Here is a 17,638-nt window from a genome sequence, read left to right on the forward strand (position 1 = left end):
AGGACCGAGCACAGACCCTTACTAAACCCTGCCACCTCCAAATACCACATTTTGCCTATCTTTCTAGAAAAGCCTGGGTGTACCTGTCCCAACTCCACAGTGGGAGTAGCTACCACATTCCCCCTGCCACACATACCCTTCTATTGCTACCACAGATCAGTGCTACGGGTCCAGAGCCCAGGTCAATGATCAGACACTAAAGGTGGCCAAGGATCTCAAGAGCCTCCAAGGATATTCCTATCCTCTGGCTCCCATGGCAAGCACCTTGAGATGCCTATGTCTAGCGTTACTTGCACACCTCCAGTGATGGCAAGTTTGCTACCTAGCAGAGGAAGTCTTTCCAATACTACCCGCTATCCCTTTTCTTTCAGGACACAGTCCTACCACATACCTCTTCTCAGGCAAAACTACTCAACTGTTCACTCGAGTTGGTTTCCAGACTCCTCTTACTTCAGGTTGACAGCCTCTCCAAAGTATGATGACCAAGAGGTACACGCTTCCCATGTGTGGTCTGACCCTTTGTCTCTGTCTACAGTTGGACTGTCACATCTCTCACCCTGGGTAGAATGCTTTTATCAATGCATCCTGAGACCCAACTCCCTGGCCCTTTAGGTCATTCGCCACATCCACTAGTGACTCAGCCTGCAACCAGCTAAAAGCCCTCAGTCTATCTCCAAAACTGCAGACAGTAGATCTGAGCTCACTCACACCACCCTGAGAAGTCTCACTCTAATTTTACAGGTGAGAACACTGAGGCCCAGAGAGGTAAAGCAGCAGAGCCAAAATGCCAACTGAGGCTGTCCGTGGGGTACAATCACCCCCAGTACCCAAAGGACCCGTCATTATTTCACAAAGAAGTCTCCAGCAGAAGTGCTGGGGAGGCACTGAAACGTCCCGGGGGTGGCCCTGCAGCTTTCTCCAGGGGACAGAGAAGTCCAGCCGGCAGGCATGGAGATGCAGGTTGGATGCTTCCCCTGACGCCTAAGGTCTGCTCACCTTGGAACAGGGACATCTAGTGACCAGTGAAAACCACCAGGTGCAAAGAAGCCCTCAACCCCACACTGAGACCACAGGAGCAGCCAGTAGCCACAAAGGAACACCTACCAGAAGGGATGAAAAACGTGTAGCCCTGTTTCAGCTCAATTCTTTGGCATCGTTCCACACGGTCTCCCAGAAAGATGTCGCTCTGTTTGCCTGACAGTACCCACTCCTCATACAGTGCCAAATTGTGCAGGGTGGGAGGGATCAGCCAAAAGATCTTGGGAGGAAAAGAAGGCGATTAGATCAAAGAGTCTCTGATTTCTTCCAGGTCCTGCTCAACCCAAACAGACAGCTGCCTGGGGAGTGAGGGTGATAAGAGGAAAGAATCCATCATCCCCGGGGTCTAAAACCAGGCATAAAGGGGCTCTAAGGAGGCAGAGAGGGCTGTAGCCACCTTTATGGACTCTCCATTCCAGCTGACATAGCAGGGTAGGAATACTTCCTGCATTGAGTTGAACATTTCTTCTCCTGTCTGGGAGGTCAGGGGAGGAAAGGAAGAGAATTTCCTATGATATGATAAAATGACCCAATAAATAAATTCAGCCTGGGCTCACTTTAGAGAAGGAGGAAAACATCTGGAATCAGTGGATTGACTTCCTCCCAGAATCTCTTTCCAACACATTCATTTAAAGCAAATGCACATGAAAACAGGAGCAGGGAAGCACCCAGCATTCTCAAGAAGCACCCATGTCCACACAAGGACACCTACATTCCCACATGGACTTGTACACAAGAGCTGAGCACCCTGAATGTACACTCCACCTCCTTTTTGGAGGTGTTGTCTATCCCTGGTGTAAAATCTTATTGGAAACAGGTGGTGTTGGCAACTAGACTTCGAAATTAAAAGGTCCCGATGCTGGAGCTGAAGCCACAGCCAAGGGGGAAGGCATACTGGAGGTATTCAGGGATCAAACAGCTTCAAACTGGCCTAAAATGCTCAGGAACACTAGACTGGGCAAGTGGGCATGAACTGGGTGACCTGATGTAAGGCAATATAGCTGACCTTCCCTGCTAGAATGAGGCAGAAAGCCAAAAGGTGGCCTTAGGGGATGGAGGGGCTCTGAAGGTACTCACAGGGCAAGGGCTGGTTGAAGGAGAGGGGCAAAAGGAAGGGAAGGGGTAAGCCAGCCCCCCTCCACACACAAAGACCAGAGATGCCCCAAAGCTAGAGATTCAACTGGACTCACCTTCCCACCCCGGAAAACATGGTACCACACGGAAGTGCCTCCGAAGTCAATGTGGAAGTCAGTGAAACAACCTTTCACACTCATCAGACAGTACCTGTAGCACAGAAGAAGGGAGTGGGGGGTAGAAAAAACAATGTAACAACCAGATCACAGGAAGTGAGCATACCCCTCAGAGGAGCCGGATCTGCTGCTGTTTTATAAATGCTGACGCTGGGAAGTTTTTTGTTTTTGTTTTTGTTTTTGAAATCCAAATCTAGGCCAGGCACAGTGGCTCACACCTATAATCTCGGCTTCATGGAAGGTGGAGATAGGGAAGATTGAGCTTAGAAGTCAGTGGGAACAAAAAAGTTAATGAGCCAGCTACTGGCTACTTGGGAGGCTGAGATCTAGAAGATCCTAATTCCAGGCCAACCTAGGTAAACAGGTTGCAAAGACCTCATTTCCAAAATAAGCAGACAAAATGGACTGGAGGTGTGGCTAAAGCAATAAAGCATCAACTTTGCAAGTATGAAACCTTGAGTTCAAACCCCAGCCCCACCAAAAAAAAAAAAAAAAAGTTAGCAAGAACCCCCTCTCAACAAATAAGCTGCACACTTGAATCCCAGCTGTGTGGGAGGCAGAGGTACAAGACTCAGGCAAAAATCTGAGACCCTACCTAAAAAGTAACTAAAGCAAAAAAAGGGCTAGGGGTGTGGGTCAAGTGGTAGAGCAACTGCCTAGCAAGCACAAAGTCCTGAGTTCAAACCCCAGTATCACAGAGACACACACACAAAAAAATCTAATTGGAATCTCCCCACCCCATGCTCCTGTGATCAAGTGACAAATCTCAAGCATGGGCCACCCTCCCCAGAGACTGGAGGCAGCACTTTTGCTTTCAGGCTCCCAAGAGAGCAGGCCACTACTGGTTTCTACTCCTTCCCCACCTCCACCCAAGTGAGAAGCTTCCTTTCTGCTTCTTCACAACTCTGATACCTGCAGTTCTTGTGAGCTGTCAGAACCCTTTGTAGCTGCTGGGCCCCCTGGAATTCAGTTGTAAGCCACCTGAGTGGTTTGCCAATTACCAGTCCCATTCATCCAACCAGTGATCCAGCCATGTGCTAGATCACATTGAGGTGTGCTAGACGGCTTTGAGAGAAGTGTGTAGAGAAGTGTAAGACCTTCGAAATGGAAAAGTTACATAGCAAAGACTAACTGCAGTGGATCACCAAATAAGCAATACAGCCACCAAAGCCCACAGAGTGATTCCACCTACATGAAATGTCCAGAGTAAGCAAATCCATCTGTAAAGGATGTATATATAGATAGAATAGTAGTGGCCAGGGGCTGGGGTGGCAAGGGATGGGGAGTGACACTAATGACTTCAGGATTTCACTGTGGGGCTGATGAAAATGTTCTAAAATTGACTGTGGTTGCACAACTCTGTGAACATAGTAAAAACCATTGGATTGCTCGCTTTTCACGGGTGAATGGTATGTGAATTATATCTCAACAAAGCTGTTAAAAAAGAAAAAAAAAGTAAAGAGATTAAGACCCTGTGGTGTGGATCAGGCAGAAAGGAGGAGAGAACCCCAGTCTTGGCGGCTGGGGAGGAATTCCTGCGTTTAGGGGAAGAAGGAACCCGCCAGCAGCTCCCCTCCCTTCTGAGCACCAGTGAAAGCTAGACAGCCTACTCTTCCTTGCAGGAGCACACCAGTCCGCCTGCCTGCCTCCTAGGGGTCCTCCGAGGGGTGGACAGAGCCTGAGGAGGAGGGGGCACGGAGCAGGCTTCCAAGTCCAGGCCTGGCAAACAACGGAGCCACCCCCCAGTCCCAGCCCCCCACTCACCCCTTCCCACAAGCCCTGGGAGAATACAGCCAGGGCAGCCTCCCCCGCTCATGCCATGCACCTTTGGCACCTCCAGAGGCCCCTCGCGCGCGCACACGCGCTTACCCCACTGACCTCTTTTCCCTGCTGCACTTTGCTTTTCCGTGGTTTGGGGAAGAGGGGAGGAATGGGGCGGGAACGGGCAGGGAGGAGCCAGAAGCAAGCCCCAGTGCAGAGAATGGGGGTGGGGGGACGTGGGGCTGAGCTGGTTAGAAGGCAGGAGGAGGCTCCAGGAGTCCCCTCCTTCTGGCTGCCTTTTGCACCTCCCGTTCAGGTGGACCCAGGGCTCGGCAGTATGCAGGCAGCGTGCCCCGCGTCCCTCCTCCGGATAGGCTGGAAGGAGCCTTAACCATGTGTCTGCAGGAGGCTGACAAATCAGAAGCCTTCCCGTACATCAGAGCCCTGCTGCCTAGCAACCCCATCTGAGGGGTGTAGTTGACAGCCCAGGACGAAAAGGCTGTCACGAAGCTGGCACTGGGGCTGCTGAAGTCCTGAGTCTGGGCTCCACACCCTCCCAGGTCCGCCTGCCCTCCTGGGTCAGGTGGGTCCCCAGACTAACAGCCTTGGAGCCGAAGATTAACGGCTTCTCACCAGGAATTGGGGGTGGGGGTGGGGTCCTTGAAGTCCTCACCCATCCCATCCCCACAGACCACACTGCCTCTTACTCTTTTTGAAGCAACACTTCAAAATATTAGTCCTCATTTTCCTAAAACCACCTCTTGGTTTGTTTTTTCTTTCTTCTCTTTTTTAAATCTAACCTTGGTTTCCAACCCCCTCCAGGCCTCAACTGAACACAGTCTAGGGAAAACAATTTAAGTGTGTGTGGGGTAGAGCCAGGAGAACTGCTTCCTTGACTGCAGCTGGATGCCCAAGGGGGTACCCACAGCAGCAAACAGGACAGGACCTTGTTGGCTCCCCAGCTGTAGGCCTCCAGGCTGCCTGGCCAAACTGGTTACCCCCACTTTGCCCATCTTCCAGTCACCTGCTCCAACCTCCCCTGCACATGGAAAATGGGAAAATGGGAATCCCCAACTGCTGTGTGCAGGGAAAGTTCTCCAAGTTGAGCCTGTGTCTGCTCTGGCTTCAGGAGCCCTTGGGGGCTGGGGACACCACTTCCAGAGCGGCCTCTCCTGAAGTGGTCCCTCCTCCCAGTGTCTCTCATTTCCTGGCCGCCAGGCCTGAGCCAACCCTCCCAACCCGTAGATGGCAAGCACTAGGGTGGCCACGGTGGCTGTGACAGGGCGGCTTTGTCCTGGCCTCTTCGGCAGGCGGGCCACCCCAGGCTCCCCGCCCCATGCTGACAGGGCTCCCCCCCAGCTCCTGCTCGCTCTGGCGTGACGCCTTTGCACTGACCTCTACAGCTTCCTCTTCCCAAGCACACCGCAGTCACATGGGCACCCAGCTCTGTGCCACAGCCGCTAAGCTCTCCCCACCGCCCGCCGGCTAGCCAGCCCGGCTTCCCGGCTTCCGCAACCACCCCGGCAGCCCCCCATCAGGACGGCAGCGCACCCGACACCTCCAGCCAGGTGGCTTCTGTGCAGGAGGCCACCCTCCAAGTGGACGGTTGAAAAGCAGGAGCCCCGGAGCTAAGCCCTTGAGGGGTTCCCGCCTCCAAGGCTGGGCCGGCTATGGCTAGGAGGGGGGCGCTGCACCTGCCGCACCAACTTTGGGGCGCGGCCTGGGGTCTGCGGAGGCGGGGCAGCCTCGCCTCGCCCTTTTCCCTCCAACTTAGAGAAACTCTCCCCTGGGTGGCCCAGCCCGTGTCCCCCTCGGGCAAAGGTTTGGCGGGGAAGTGGGGGTTGGGGGGGGCTGGAAAACTGGCACCGAGTGGCGGCTAGAGACTCGGCGCCAGCACGAACGCGCACCCTGCGTGCTTCCACGGGCCCCGGGAGACACAAAGAGCTGCTCCGCAACGCCGGCCGTGCAGCCCGCGGGCGGGAGGCCACCCACACCCGCCCCGCGCGCCACAAAGGAGCGGGCACAGCGCGGGGACGCCCGCCCGGCGCGTCCCGGTTACCCTCGGCGGCGGCGCGGCTCCCGGGTGACCCCTTCGGCGGCGGAGCCTCGACGCGCGCCCGGCCGCGGCGACGACCGGAGCCGAGTCCCCTCCACCGCGTTGCCTTCTTTCCTCGAGGAGCCCCGCGCAGCCTGCGCTCATCCCCGCGCTGAAACTGAACACCGGCGCGGCGCGGCGCGGAGGCCGCCAGGGAGGCGGAGGGAGGCCGCGGCGGCGACAGGGAAGCGCATCGGGCCAGCGCCACGGGACGTCGCCGCCGCCCACAGCCGCCCCCTTGCCCCGGCTGGGTGGCGGCACCGAGGGTAGCTCTCTCCACCCCCGCCTCCTGGCAGCAGCTTGGGGACCACCGCATCCGAGTTTCCCAGAGTGTGGGACGCCACCCTGCTGCTGGGTTGGGAGGGGTGACAACCTTGAAAAACCACCCTCCTTACATGTGTACCTTCAGGCACAACTGGAGGAAGGACCAGAGAGCTTTTGATTGGAGTATGACAGCCAAAAAAGGGAGGATGAAGCTCTGATCCTGAAACTAGCTGTGTAACCTTAGGCAACTTACTTCTATTCTCTAAGCCAGTTCCTGATCCCCTCAAACAGGAAGGAGGCGACCTTAAGTTAAACTGCATTCTAAGAGGTCCTTCTGCTACCACCTCCTTCCCCTGCGTGCCCCTCTAAATAACTGCGAAGAATTATTGTAGGAATTCACTGAGATTAAATACCCGCTAAAACCTATAAAACCTAGGATTGTTAATTAAAACTTAACAGCAACCCTACTGAGATCATTCCTAGGAGTGTCCTCATTTTTCAGATGAGAAATCTGGGCTCAGAGGTACAGGTCCTCATCCTGGGCATAAGCCCAAGTAAGTCCTGGTGCTCACTGACCACCACCTGGCCTCCTTGGTCTACCCTGACAATCCCAACACTTAACTATAAAATTTACTGCCAAACCTCAACGTCCACTTCCCAGGAGGTGATCCAGCTCAAATCAGAAGTCCCACCACCCTCCAGATGACCAAGGACCCTGGCCTCCTCCCCACCCTTCCCCCACCCTACTCCCTCCAAACCACAAGGGGGCAGGAGATGGTTGGATAGCCTCTGCAGGGGCAGAAACTAAGCATCTCCATTCTTCTGCCATATAGGATGGGGGGAAGGGGCTATGCAGCAATACTAATTAACAGGTTCTAATTATTCAAGTGATGATACTAACAGCTGTTGCACTCTTGAAACAACCCCATCATCCCCATCTTAGGGATGCAAACATTGAACCCATTTCATGGAGGTCACTGCCCTGGGCAGGGTATACTTCCTAGTGTCATTATGTCAGTCAATTGTTAGTGCCTTCCAGAGGTCTGTCCATGGAACTGGTTGGATTTTTACCAGGTGTATGTTTTGCTATTTAAAGGAAAAAAATAACATGTTTGTTTTTCTGGGGGCGGGGGAAGGAAGCTGTACTAGGGTTTGAACTCAAGGCCTTTGCTTGCTACAAAGCCACACCTCCAACCTCTTTTGCTTTTTAGGTTATTTTTTTCAGGTAGGGTCTCACTTTTTGCCCTGACCATCCTGGGGGCCACTGTCCTACTTACACCTCTTGCTCAGCTGGGAACATAGGGGTATGTCACCATGCTTGGTTTATTGATTGAGATGGGGTTTTGCTAACTTTTTGCCCCAGCTGTCCTCAAACCTTGATTGTCCTGCCATCTAGGCAGCTGGGATTCCACACAAGTCACTATACCCAACTCCCCAAAATTAACAGTTCTAAGGAATTTCTCTATCTTGGATTTGTCACACTTAAGAAATGGATGTGGAGTTAACAAAGCTGGCAGAGGAGACCACCCTAACAGCTGGACCAGGCTGTCCACATGAGAGAATTATCTTTTTTAGGCACAAATGCCTCAGCTCCTGATGGCAGGAAACATATCTGACTCATCTGTAAAAGTACAGCACCCTACAACAATTTTGTACTTATTCTAATCAGCTATATGACCTTGCACAATTTCTCCTTTTCAGGAAGTCAGCATCCCCATCTGTTGAACTAGTCAAGGGCCTCTAACTGGTCCCAGATGTATTTACTTTGGTTAGCAATTTGAAGTAATAATAATTTCTAGAGCAGGGCCTGGTGATACATGCCTGTAATCCCAGCACTCGGGAGGCTGAGGCAGGAGGATTGTGAGTTTGAGGCAAGTCTGGGCTCCACCCTGTTTTAAGAAACCAAGGGCTGAGCCAGGCACTGGTGGCTCATACCTGTAATTCTAGCTACTCAGGAAGCAGAGATCAGGAGGATCGCAGTTCAAAGCCAGGCAAACAGTTCACAAGACCCTATCTCAAAATTACACAACACAAAAAAGGGTTGGTGGAGTGGCTCAAGGTGTAGGCCCTGAGTTCAAATCCCAGAACTGCAAAAAAAAAAAAAAAAAGAAAGAAAGAAAGAAACCAAACACTGAGAGTGTTGCTCAGTGGTTAGAGTGGTTGCCTAGGATAAGCAAGGTCCTGGGTTTAATTCCCAGCACCAGAAAATAAATAAAATTTAAAAATTTAGCATGTTTAATGGCTTACCAGTCATCCACCAGCCCTTCCTATCCACTCTGAACTGTATTACCTCCACTGATGAATTTCAGTTTCCTTATCTGTAAAATGAGGGACGTACACCTGCCAACAGTACGCTGGGAAATGCATGCCAGTTAGTGCCTGGATCTACACCAAGCAGAAGAAATGCTGGCTTCCTGTGTTCCTCTATTAAAGATAGAAGAAGAGAAAAAGCCAGGAATCCGGAGGCCTGGGGTCTGCTGCATGGCCCATGACTTCCTCCGTGTATGCATGGGCAGCCTCTCAAGGCCAGTTTCCCTGCAAGGAAGGGCACGAGGAAAATCACCTACAATGCCAGCAAACACAACTGATGAGAGGAAGTCTTAAAGTGAATGTGACTATAGAGAAAAGCCCTAGACAAGTGTGAGGTAGGACAGACCTAAGAGCAGAGGAAGCCAAATTCCAACAGGTCACAGGATAAATATCTTGTCCCACATGGGCACCATTCCACATGCACTGTCTGCTCCATCTTCCCCACAGCAAGGGAGGGAGGCAGGGTAGGGATGACAGAGCCCCACTTTGCAGAAGGTTAACCTGAGTCTCCAAAAGGAGATGAAAGACTTGCCGGGACCAGAGAATGGCAGAGGCAGCCCCTAAAACTTGCTCAGCCCACTGCCTACTTTCATTCTCTCTGGTTCAGCTTCTTACCCAAATATTTTCCCCCAGCTTTTCCTGTCACCCTCAGAAAACAAGTGTTTAAAAAACACGGGAGAAAAATGTTTTCAACTCTCAATTATTTGGGAGCTAAATGTATGTTTTATGTGAGGTACCTTATCTTTTACTGGGCTTCTGAGCTCCTTCCCTGCTTGTCGGTCCATAGTGTATCTTCATTACACCAACAAATCTCATTTCTGCAAACCCTAGTGCTATGGCAGCAGAGGGGAGGAGACTCGCTAATCCCCTTCTGGAATGTATTATAATGCTCAGTCCTCCTTAGTCAAAAAGGAACACCTATGTCATAGACATAGGGAGGCTTTGAAACATGCCCACAGATTCTTTCATGCTCCTCCCTACAAGGGGTAGAGCGAAATTTCCATCCCCTTAAGCATGGGCTAGATTAATGAATAGAACATACCAGAAGCAAACAGAATAGGAGGACTTTCAAAATTAGATCATAAAAGGCATTGTGTCCTCCTTAGTCTTTTTTAAATCTCTCACTCTGGAGAAAGCTGCTATGCCATGAAGACCCTCAAGCAGACTGTGGAGAGGTCCAAGTGACAAGGAACTGAAGTCTTCTGCCAACAGGCTTGCAAGTGTCAACTTGGAAGTGGATATATCCTCAGTCGAGCCTTCAGATGAATGCAACCCAGGCCTAAGTCTTGATATAAGCTCATAAGAGACCCTGAGTCAGAACGACCCAGCTAAGCCATCTGACCTACAGAAACTGTGAGATAATTTTTGGTATTTTAAACTTGTTTTTGTTAAGCTGTTAACAGCCAGGCACTGTGGTTCACACCTGTAATCCTAGCTACTCAGAGGGTAAAGATTGGAGGATCATGGTTCAAGGACAGTCAAGACAAAAGAGTTAGCAAGACCACATCTCAACAGCAAAAAAGAAAAGCTGGGCATGGTGGTGCACACCTGCCATCACAGCTTCAAGGGACGCATCCATAGGAAGAATGCTGTCCAAGCTGGTCTGGTTAAACAGGAGACCATATTTGAAAAATACATAAAGCAAAAAGGACTTTTAGGGTAATGATTATGCATCAATAAACAGCAATGTTGGGTAGCCCCAAATCATTGTCACTGTTTTAACAGTTAGAAGGAATTTTCCAAGACAATTTTACACAATCAAGCATTTATGCAGGGTGGAGATGAAGGGGAAGGAGGCAATGGCAGAACCGTGGGTGACAATGGTGTCCAGTCAGCCCATCCCTGATATTCTCTCCTTCCCACCCTTGTCTGCTTGCCTATCTCTTCTTCCCACCACAATGTAAGTTCCATGAGAATGGGGACTTGGCTTTATTCACTGTACTACTTATAGTAGCAGCCTATCCCAAAGATAATTAATACATTAACATTCTTTTTACAAACCTTTTGTCTCCCATGAATTTGTAGCTACTAACGGACTCCGTGACCTTCCCTTGCTTTAAGGATCTCACCCATTAAAATTTCTAAACCTTTGGCCACAACTGAACAGCATACGCTAAAGCCAGGGAGAAAGCAAAGCAGTGGTGTTTGTCACAGTTCCCCATCCGCACCATAAACCTTCTTTCCAATCAGGAGGGCTATCAGCTGTCTCTGCTCTGCAGGTGCCTCCAGCAAGGAAGCTCTGCAATTTCTAGAAACAATGTCATTTTAATTAAATTCCACAGAACCATCCCACAGTCCCAGAGGACTCCATCATGGTGGGATTTTTTTCTTTTATTTTTACCTTACTTATGAACATTTGAAATCAGCATTCTTTTCAGCTGAACAAACAACTCTTCCAAGGTGACAATTTCCTAACAAGTTCAAATCCTGTAACGAGTTCCTGTGACCACTGACAGAATTTGTAAATCTCCTTGCCACATGATCCCACCAACACATCAAAGACATGTGGGCCTGGCAAACTGTGTATGACCCCTGAGTTTTGGTAATTAGTGTGGATTCTAAATGTGTTAGAAGAGCTCACTATTTCAAGGAATCTTTCAGGACTGGTGCAGTCCTGAAAGTGGTACAGCGCCTGCCTAGCAAGCATGAGGCCCTGAGTTCAACCCCCAGAACAACCAAAAATGAAAAAATAACGGGATCTTTCAATAAAGTACAGAAATACTGAAGATCTCAGGAAGACAAGGTAGACCTAATTAATTAATTGATATCTACATTGCCCAGTGCTATTTTACTTCCAAAATATATTCCCAGGTGTCCTCCCCTTTTCCATCTCCCTTGCCCACTCATTCTCTATCTAGGACCTGCTACGCCCCACCCCCTCCAATCCACATAGCAAGAGGATTTTGCAGAATATTAACCTGAATACATCCCGCCCTGCTTAAACTCTCAGAGAGAGGCAAAGCTTGGTGGCACTCCTGTAGTCCCAGCCGTGGGGGAGGTGCAATTGGAGGACTGTGAAACAGAACTGCCTGGGGCAAAAAACAGGTCTGAAAAATAACTAAAAGCAAAAAGTGGACTATAGTGAGAATGTGGCTCAAGTGGCAGAGCACCTGCCTAGCATGTATGAGGCCCTGAGTTCAAAACAAAACATAACCAAAATTCCGGGTGTGGTGGTACATGCCTGTAGTCCCAGCAAATCAGGAAGCAGAGTTAGGAGGATCACCATCTGAGGTTGGCCCAGGCAAAGTTAGCCTAAGACCCTATCTGACAAACTAAAACAAAAGGGCTGGGTCAAAGCTCAAGAGGTAGAGCACTTGAGTGTTAGGCCCTGAGTTCAATCCCCAGTACTATTTAAAAAAAATTTTTTTTTAATTAATAAATAAAAGAAAATGAAACCTCGGTGAGATTTCCAACTATTCTGAGGGAACACTGGGGGATCGGGCCTGTTTAGCCTGGCCCACTCCCACCTCACACATGATGCCCCCCTCTGATCCTATCTCACCAAGCATCCCCGTGCCTGTCCCAGTGTCCCTCCCTGCCCTCACCACCCAGGTAGGAAAGCCCTTCCCAAAGCCAGCACTGGTGGCTCATACCTGTAATCCTAGGGGCTGAAGGAGTGACTCAAGGTGTAGGCCCTGAGTTCAAACTCTAGTACCACAAAAAAATAAAAAAGAAAGTCCTTTCCAGTCCTCTTTACCTAAGGAACCTTGAAAGCCACTGGATCTCAGCTCCAGATACCTTCTAGCCTCCTTGACCAGGTGGGAAGCACCTTTTCACCTCTGTTGTGGCCTCCAACAGCTGCAAGCTGTTTCTGTCATTGTGGGATTATCATCTGTACACTCCTTGAGGACAGAGACCTCATCAGGGCTTCTCCGCCCTCCCCCATCCCAATGCCCAGCTCCAACAGGGTCAATACATAGCTGCTCAATGAATGAATGAATGAATAACTGGATGAATCCGTCCATGACAACCACAATCTTCCTCAAACTAACCTAACCCTTTCTTCCAGCTGCACCTTCACCTACTTCCTTCTTTCATCCCTCCACTCAATGTCCCATCTCCTCTGCCATCTAAAGTCCAGGTTAAATGTCCCCTCCAAGTAGCCCTCCTGATAGTACCAGCCCAAAAAGATTCCTCCTGCCCCTGCTTCCCTCCCTGGACTCTGTCGTCGCCTCTGCTTCAGGTCATCGCATCCTGTGCTACACAGCTGTCCTCAAGAGGGTGGGGCTTTAGTTTTGTTCTTTTTTTTTTTTTTTTTTCCTTTGTGGTACTGGGGGGGTTAAGCCCAGAAATTTGTACATGGTAGGCAAGCATGGTACCATTTGAGCCACACTCCCAGCGCTTTTGTTTGTAATTTGTTTTTTCTTTTTTTGCAATACTGGGGTTTGAACTCAGGGCCCTCACACTTGCTATGCAAGCACTCTATTACTTGAGCCATTGTGCCAGCTGCTCTTTTATGTTGGGTATTTTCAAGATAGGGTCTCATGAGCTATTTGTCTGGCTGGACTTAAACTGTGATCCTCCTGATCTCTGAGTAGCTAGGATTACAGGCATGAGCCACCAGTGCCCAGCTTATATTTTGCTTTTGAGGTAGGGTCTCACTAATTTAGCCCAGGCTGGCCTCAAACTTGTGATCCTCTTGCTTCCATGTCCAAAGTAGCTGGGATTACAGGCATGAACCACCATACCTAGCTTCAGTTGTTTACTTCCCAATCCCAGGGGCCCTGTACGTTTTGTTTCCATCCAATCAGAACAGAACAGAATTAGAAACAAACCCTGCTACCTTCCCACCATACCTGGAGCCCAGTCTCTGCCTTGGATGCAACCCGGGTTCAAGGGATTTATGGAGCTTCAGCTTGGAGGAGAGGAAAAATGTCTATGAAGTAATTAGAAAGAGAGACTGAAAGAAAAACCTTAAGTAGCCCAGGGCCTGCGTGCTGGCCTCCCTTATAAGCCTGGCACAAAGTGTGCATTCAATATGGAATGGAGAGCCAAGGGAATGAAAAGTTCACAGCTGGGATTTCCTAGGGGCACTGCTGGCATCAGGGCTGAACAGGGATGCTAATGGATCTAGGCCACCTGTGCCAACTTGTCTAGGAAGCCCAGAGCACTAGCTGTGCCTGGGACAGCCAGCATCAACTTCCCCTTTTAGATGGAAACAGATGGCCTGCAATGGTGGGAGTCCCCAAGGTGACTTTTTCCTCCTGAGAGTCCATTATTTGAGACCTGAAGGAGCCCACAGGTGCCTCTGCCTAGGTTGAGCAATCAGTCTCAGGACATGCTGGTCCTACTACAGATAGTGAGGTCTCTGGTCTTGACTGTCATTACCTTCCTAGCCCTGTGCCAACCTTCTGCTTGAAGAGCACTAAGACTAAGTTGAAACCCTGAGCTTGGTTCAGGAAAGGTTCTTCTGGGTCTGAGGTCCCGGTTCTCAACACCAAGGAAAAGATAAACACTAAACCAGCTCCGTCCCTATTCCTTTCCAAAAGCAGTCTACTGTAGAAGGTCCCTCTGAAAAGGCTGTCTACCCCCAAGACACAGCTGTCACCTGGAGGAAATGGATTGAGGTTTGGAGTACACACAAACACATATCTCCACATGAAAGCTCACACACAGATGCACACAGAGTGCTTCCCATCAATTCTCCTCCTCACATCAGTTACCACCCCCCGCCCCCAACCCGGGAGCTGCAAGAAGGCCCATGGGCCAGCTGGATGCAGAGCCTGGCCCAGTGCAGGACCATGGAAGCCAGATGCCAGCCCACTCACACCAAGGATCCCATCCCTCATGCCACCTGTGACCCAGTGGGCTGCGGTCCTTCAGCTCTGCAGGGGGTCAGCTGCAAGGCAACGCTCAAGCCCGCTTCCTGGACAGCCAGGAAGCCCAGGTCAGTTCCACCAAGACTTGGGACCACCCCTGTCAACAGTTCAGCATTCTTACTTCTTCACTTTGGGGTACTTCATCTCTGCGATGGCATTTGTGGCTTCTGTCTGCTTCTCCTTCAGGTGCTGTGGCCACATGTTGTCCACCCAGTCCACCAGGTCCACCTGAAAGCCAGGCCACATCAGTGCTCCCAGCCTCCACCACAGATAGACCAGCCAAAGCAAATGCCCCCTTCTGTCCCTGGTGTCCCCGTGTGCCTGGGGCTATAGCTCCCTCACCCACTCTACCCCCTCCTCCAGTCTCAGCCAGCATCGGAGCCAAAACCTTGCTCCCAACACCCCCTTCCCAGGAAACAGCCAAGCCCACACCAGCCACCCCATCTCAAGGGACAGGCCAGCCTAGAGTCAGGTAGCAAGGGAGGCAGACAAGGTATGAGGAGGGGCCTACCACAGTGGGACGCTTGACCAGGTGCTCCAGCTTGGTGTGGCTGAACTCCAGGCTGATGACGTTGTACAGCTTGTCCCGCTGTGCCTCGGGTGTCTCGTAATACCGCACAAACTGGGACATGCTCATCTCTGTGCCCTTCTGGGTGTTCACGTCCATCACGTCCACCAGCCGCCGGCTCCCTGGGGCAGAAGGCACAGGACGGTCACTCCTGCCATCTCAGGGCTCCACACCCCACTGGAAGTCCCCCACCAACAACAGCTCCTCCTCCTTCAGGGTACCCCCCTCTCGTCACCTCTACTCCATGTCTGCGGATGACCTCACCCCTTGCTCCAGTCCATCTGCCTCCCTCTACCACGACGGCAGTCCTCTGTAACTGCTCTCCAAGGTGAGCACAATGCTTTCCTAGGGGTCTCCAGTCTATTCCTCCCACTCATGCCCCACAATGCTACCAGGGTGAGCTTTCCACAACAGACCTGACCACGGATACTCCCTTCTCCCTCTGCTTAAAACCTTCAATGATTCCCAATTGCCTACTAAAGAACCTCTTAGCGCAGTACACAGGGTCTTTCTGTACACTCCACAGCACTAGGATAGCTCTTATCTCTGCAGAGCAGTCACTGGTTTGTTTAGAAGTCTCCCTCTCTGGTCTGTGGAGCCAGCAGTTACTTGCCTTCTCTGAACCTCTGTGTCTTCATCTTGCCAGCCTTTCTGATAGGCTGGCTGTGAGGAACAAATCACATCACATATCACTACAGAAGCACTTAGCACAGTGTCTGGCATGTGAATGGGTCCCCCATTACTTTCTAGCACTAATCACTATTGCTAAGACCATACGTCTTTGCTCTCCTCCTTGCTCTTTTTAATTGGGGGGGGGGGTGGGAGGGTAATGGAGATCTGAAGTCAGGGCCTCATGCTTGTTAGTAGGCATTCTACCACTCAAGCCACACCACCAACCCTCTTCCCTGCTATTCTGTAAACTCTGTCTTGCTTATGAACAAATAATGAATGAGGGACTGTCTTACCCAGCAGGGAACATATGATTTCACCTGATTGGCTGCTGAATGGAAGACACCGAGTGCCCCAGCTCAGGGAAGTCCAGCCTTGCATCTCAGCTAAGAAATCTCTATGCCTCCCTCTCATAGCACGCCAGAGAGAAGGGAATCAGCTCTGACTAGAGACAGGAAGCCTCCAGGTTAGCCCCAGAGCCCCACTGACTAATGAACCCTCAAGGGAATCTTAACCTTTTCTGGACTCCGTTTGCTCATCTCTGAAATGGGTAACAGTGTCTCCAGAACTTCCACCAAGGGGCAAGAAAGGAATGGGCCTAAGAGAAGGGCTCTGAGAAGGGAGAACACACACACAAAGCAGGCTGCCAAGTTCAAGGTGATTTATTAAGGAGGCTGGCACCTCCTGTGCGTCACACTCAAAATGAGCATAATGACTAAAGACACCACTTGGTCTGAAAAACCCTAACAGTAACAACAAAAACGGGTGACTTCCTTTTGAGCTACCTCAAAAGGTTATGGCTACATTCGTACCATCACAGTCCCTGGACCAATTTAGGCCACTGCCTGCTTTTGTGTGTGGCTCACAAGCTAAGATTTCTTTCCCCTTGCCAGTACTGGGATTTGAATTCAGGGTCTTGCACTTGCTAGGTGGGCAGTGAACCACTTACTCCATGGCCCCAGCCCTTTTTGCTTTGTCATTTTTGAGATAAGGTCTCAGAGTTTTGCTCAGGCTGGCCCAGACTGTGAACCTCCTACTTATGCTTCCTGCAGAGCTGGAATGACAGACAAGTGCCACCATCTCCAGCTTTTGTGAGGGGTCTCGCTCACTTTTTGCCTGGGCTGGCTTCAAATCTTAATCTTTCTGATCTCTACCTCCTGAGTAGCTGGGATTACAGACACAAGCTACTGTGCTTGGTTTTGAGAATGGATTTTACACTTTTAAATGCCGTGGTGGGAATCAGAAGATTTCATGATGTGGAAATGATCTGAAATTCAAACGCCCAGGTCCACATATAAAGCTTGCTTGGCCACACGCACTCCTTCCCGTAATGTCTAGGACCTGAGCAGTTGCAACAGAAGTGCTTGTCCCTCGAATCCTGCAATGTTACTCTCTGTCTCTTTCTGAGAAAGTTTGCCGACCCTCATACGAGAGTAAGCTCTCGCTGAACTCGAATACCGACGTGGGTTAATAGTCTCATGCCCAGCTCAGGGCACAGACCTGCCCTCTAACAGGCCCATGACTAATATTTGTTGAATAAACAAACACAGTACCTTTCACATAGTAGGAACTGGGTAATAAAGGTAACCTCTTAAGCGTGTAGGCCAACTTGGGTGTGCCTGTCTTTTGGTTCAGAATTGGATTTTCACAGCAACCCTGGAAGCTAGGAAAATGGTCTCCTCTTTACAAATGAGGAAACCAAGGGCCACACATTAAGTAACTGGCTCAAGTTCCCTGGAACATACCCTTCCTAACAATTACAACCAGTGACACTGAGCACTTCAGTACAGACACACCCTCTACACAGGCATTTTCCTAGTCATAGTTCTGTGAGATGACACCAATTATACACATTGATGGATGA

The 17,638-nt window shown here is 50.5% G+C and overlaps 1 protein-coding gene across 12 annotated transcripts in view; it reads right to left on the minus strand.

Annotated features, from left to right (window-relative positions):
* Kdm2b (lysine demethylase 2B) overlaps positions 1-17,638 on the minus strand; it is a 117,138-nt gene that overhangs the window by 69,069 nt on the left and 30,431 nt on the right. For 9 of the 12 annotated variants that reach the window (XM_074060583.1, XM_074060577.1, XM_020163676.2 and 6 more), the window contains exons 5-8: positions 15,049-15,227; positions 14,659-14,765; positions 2,229-2,322; positions 1,105-1,258 (exon numbers count right to left, since the gene is read on the minus strand). In XM_074060583.1, coding sequence (XP_073916684.1) covers positions 1,105-1,258; positions 2,229-2,322; positions 14,659-14,765; positions 15,049-15,227 — 534 coding nt within the window. Of the gene's footprint in view, positions 1-1,104; positions 1,259-2,228; positions 2,323-4,166; positions 5,372-5,444; positions 5,769-6,108; positions 6,243-14,658; positions 14,766-15,048; positions 15,228-17,638 lie in introns of those variants that run through there. The other 3 variants (XM_074060578.1, XM_074060579.1, XM_074060580.1) reach the window with 3 other exon arrangements.

This window comes from Castor canadensis, chromosome 18 (genome assembly GCF_047511655.1).
Source record: "Castor canadensis chromosome 18, mCasCan1.hap1v2, whole genome shotgun sequence".
Taxonomy (NCBI): domain Eukaryota; kingdom Metazoa; phylum Chordata; class Mammalia; order Rodentia; family Castoridae; genus Castor; species Castor canadensis.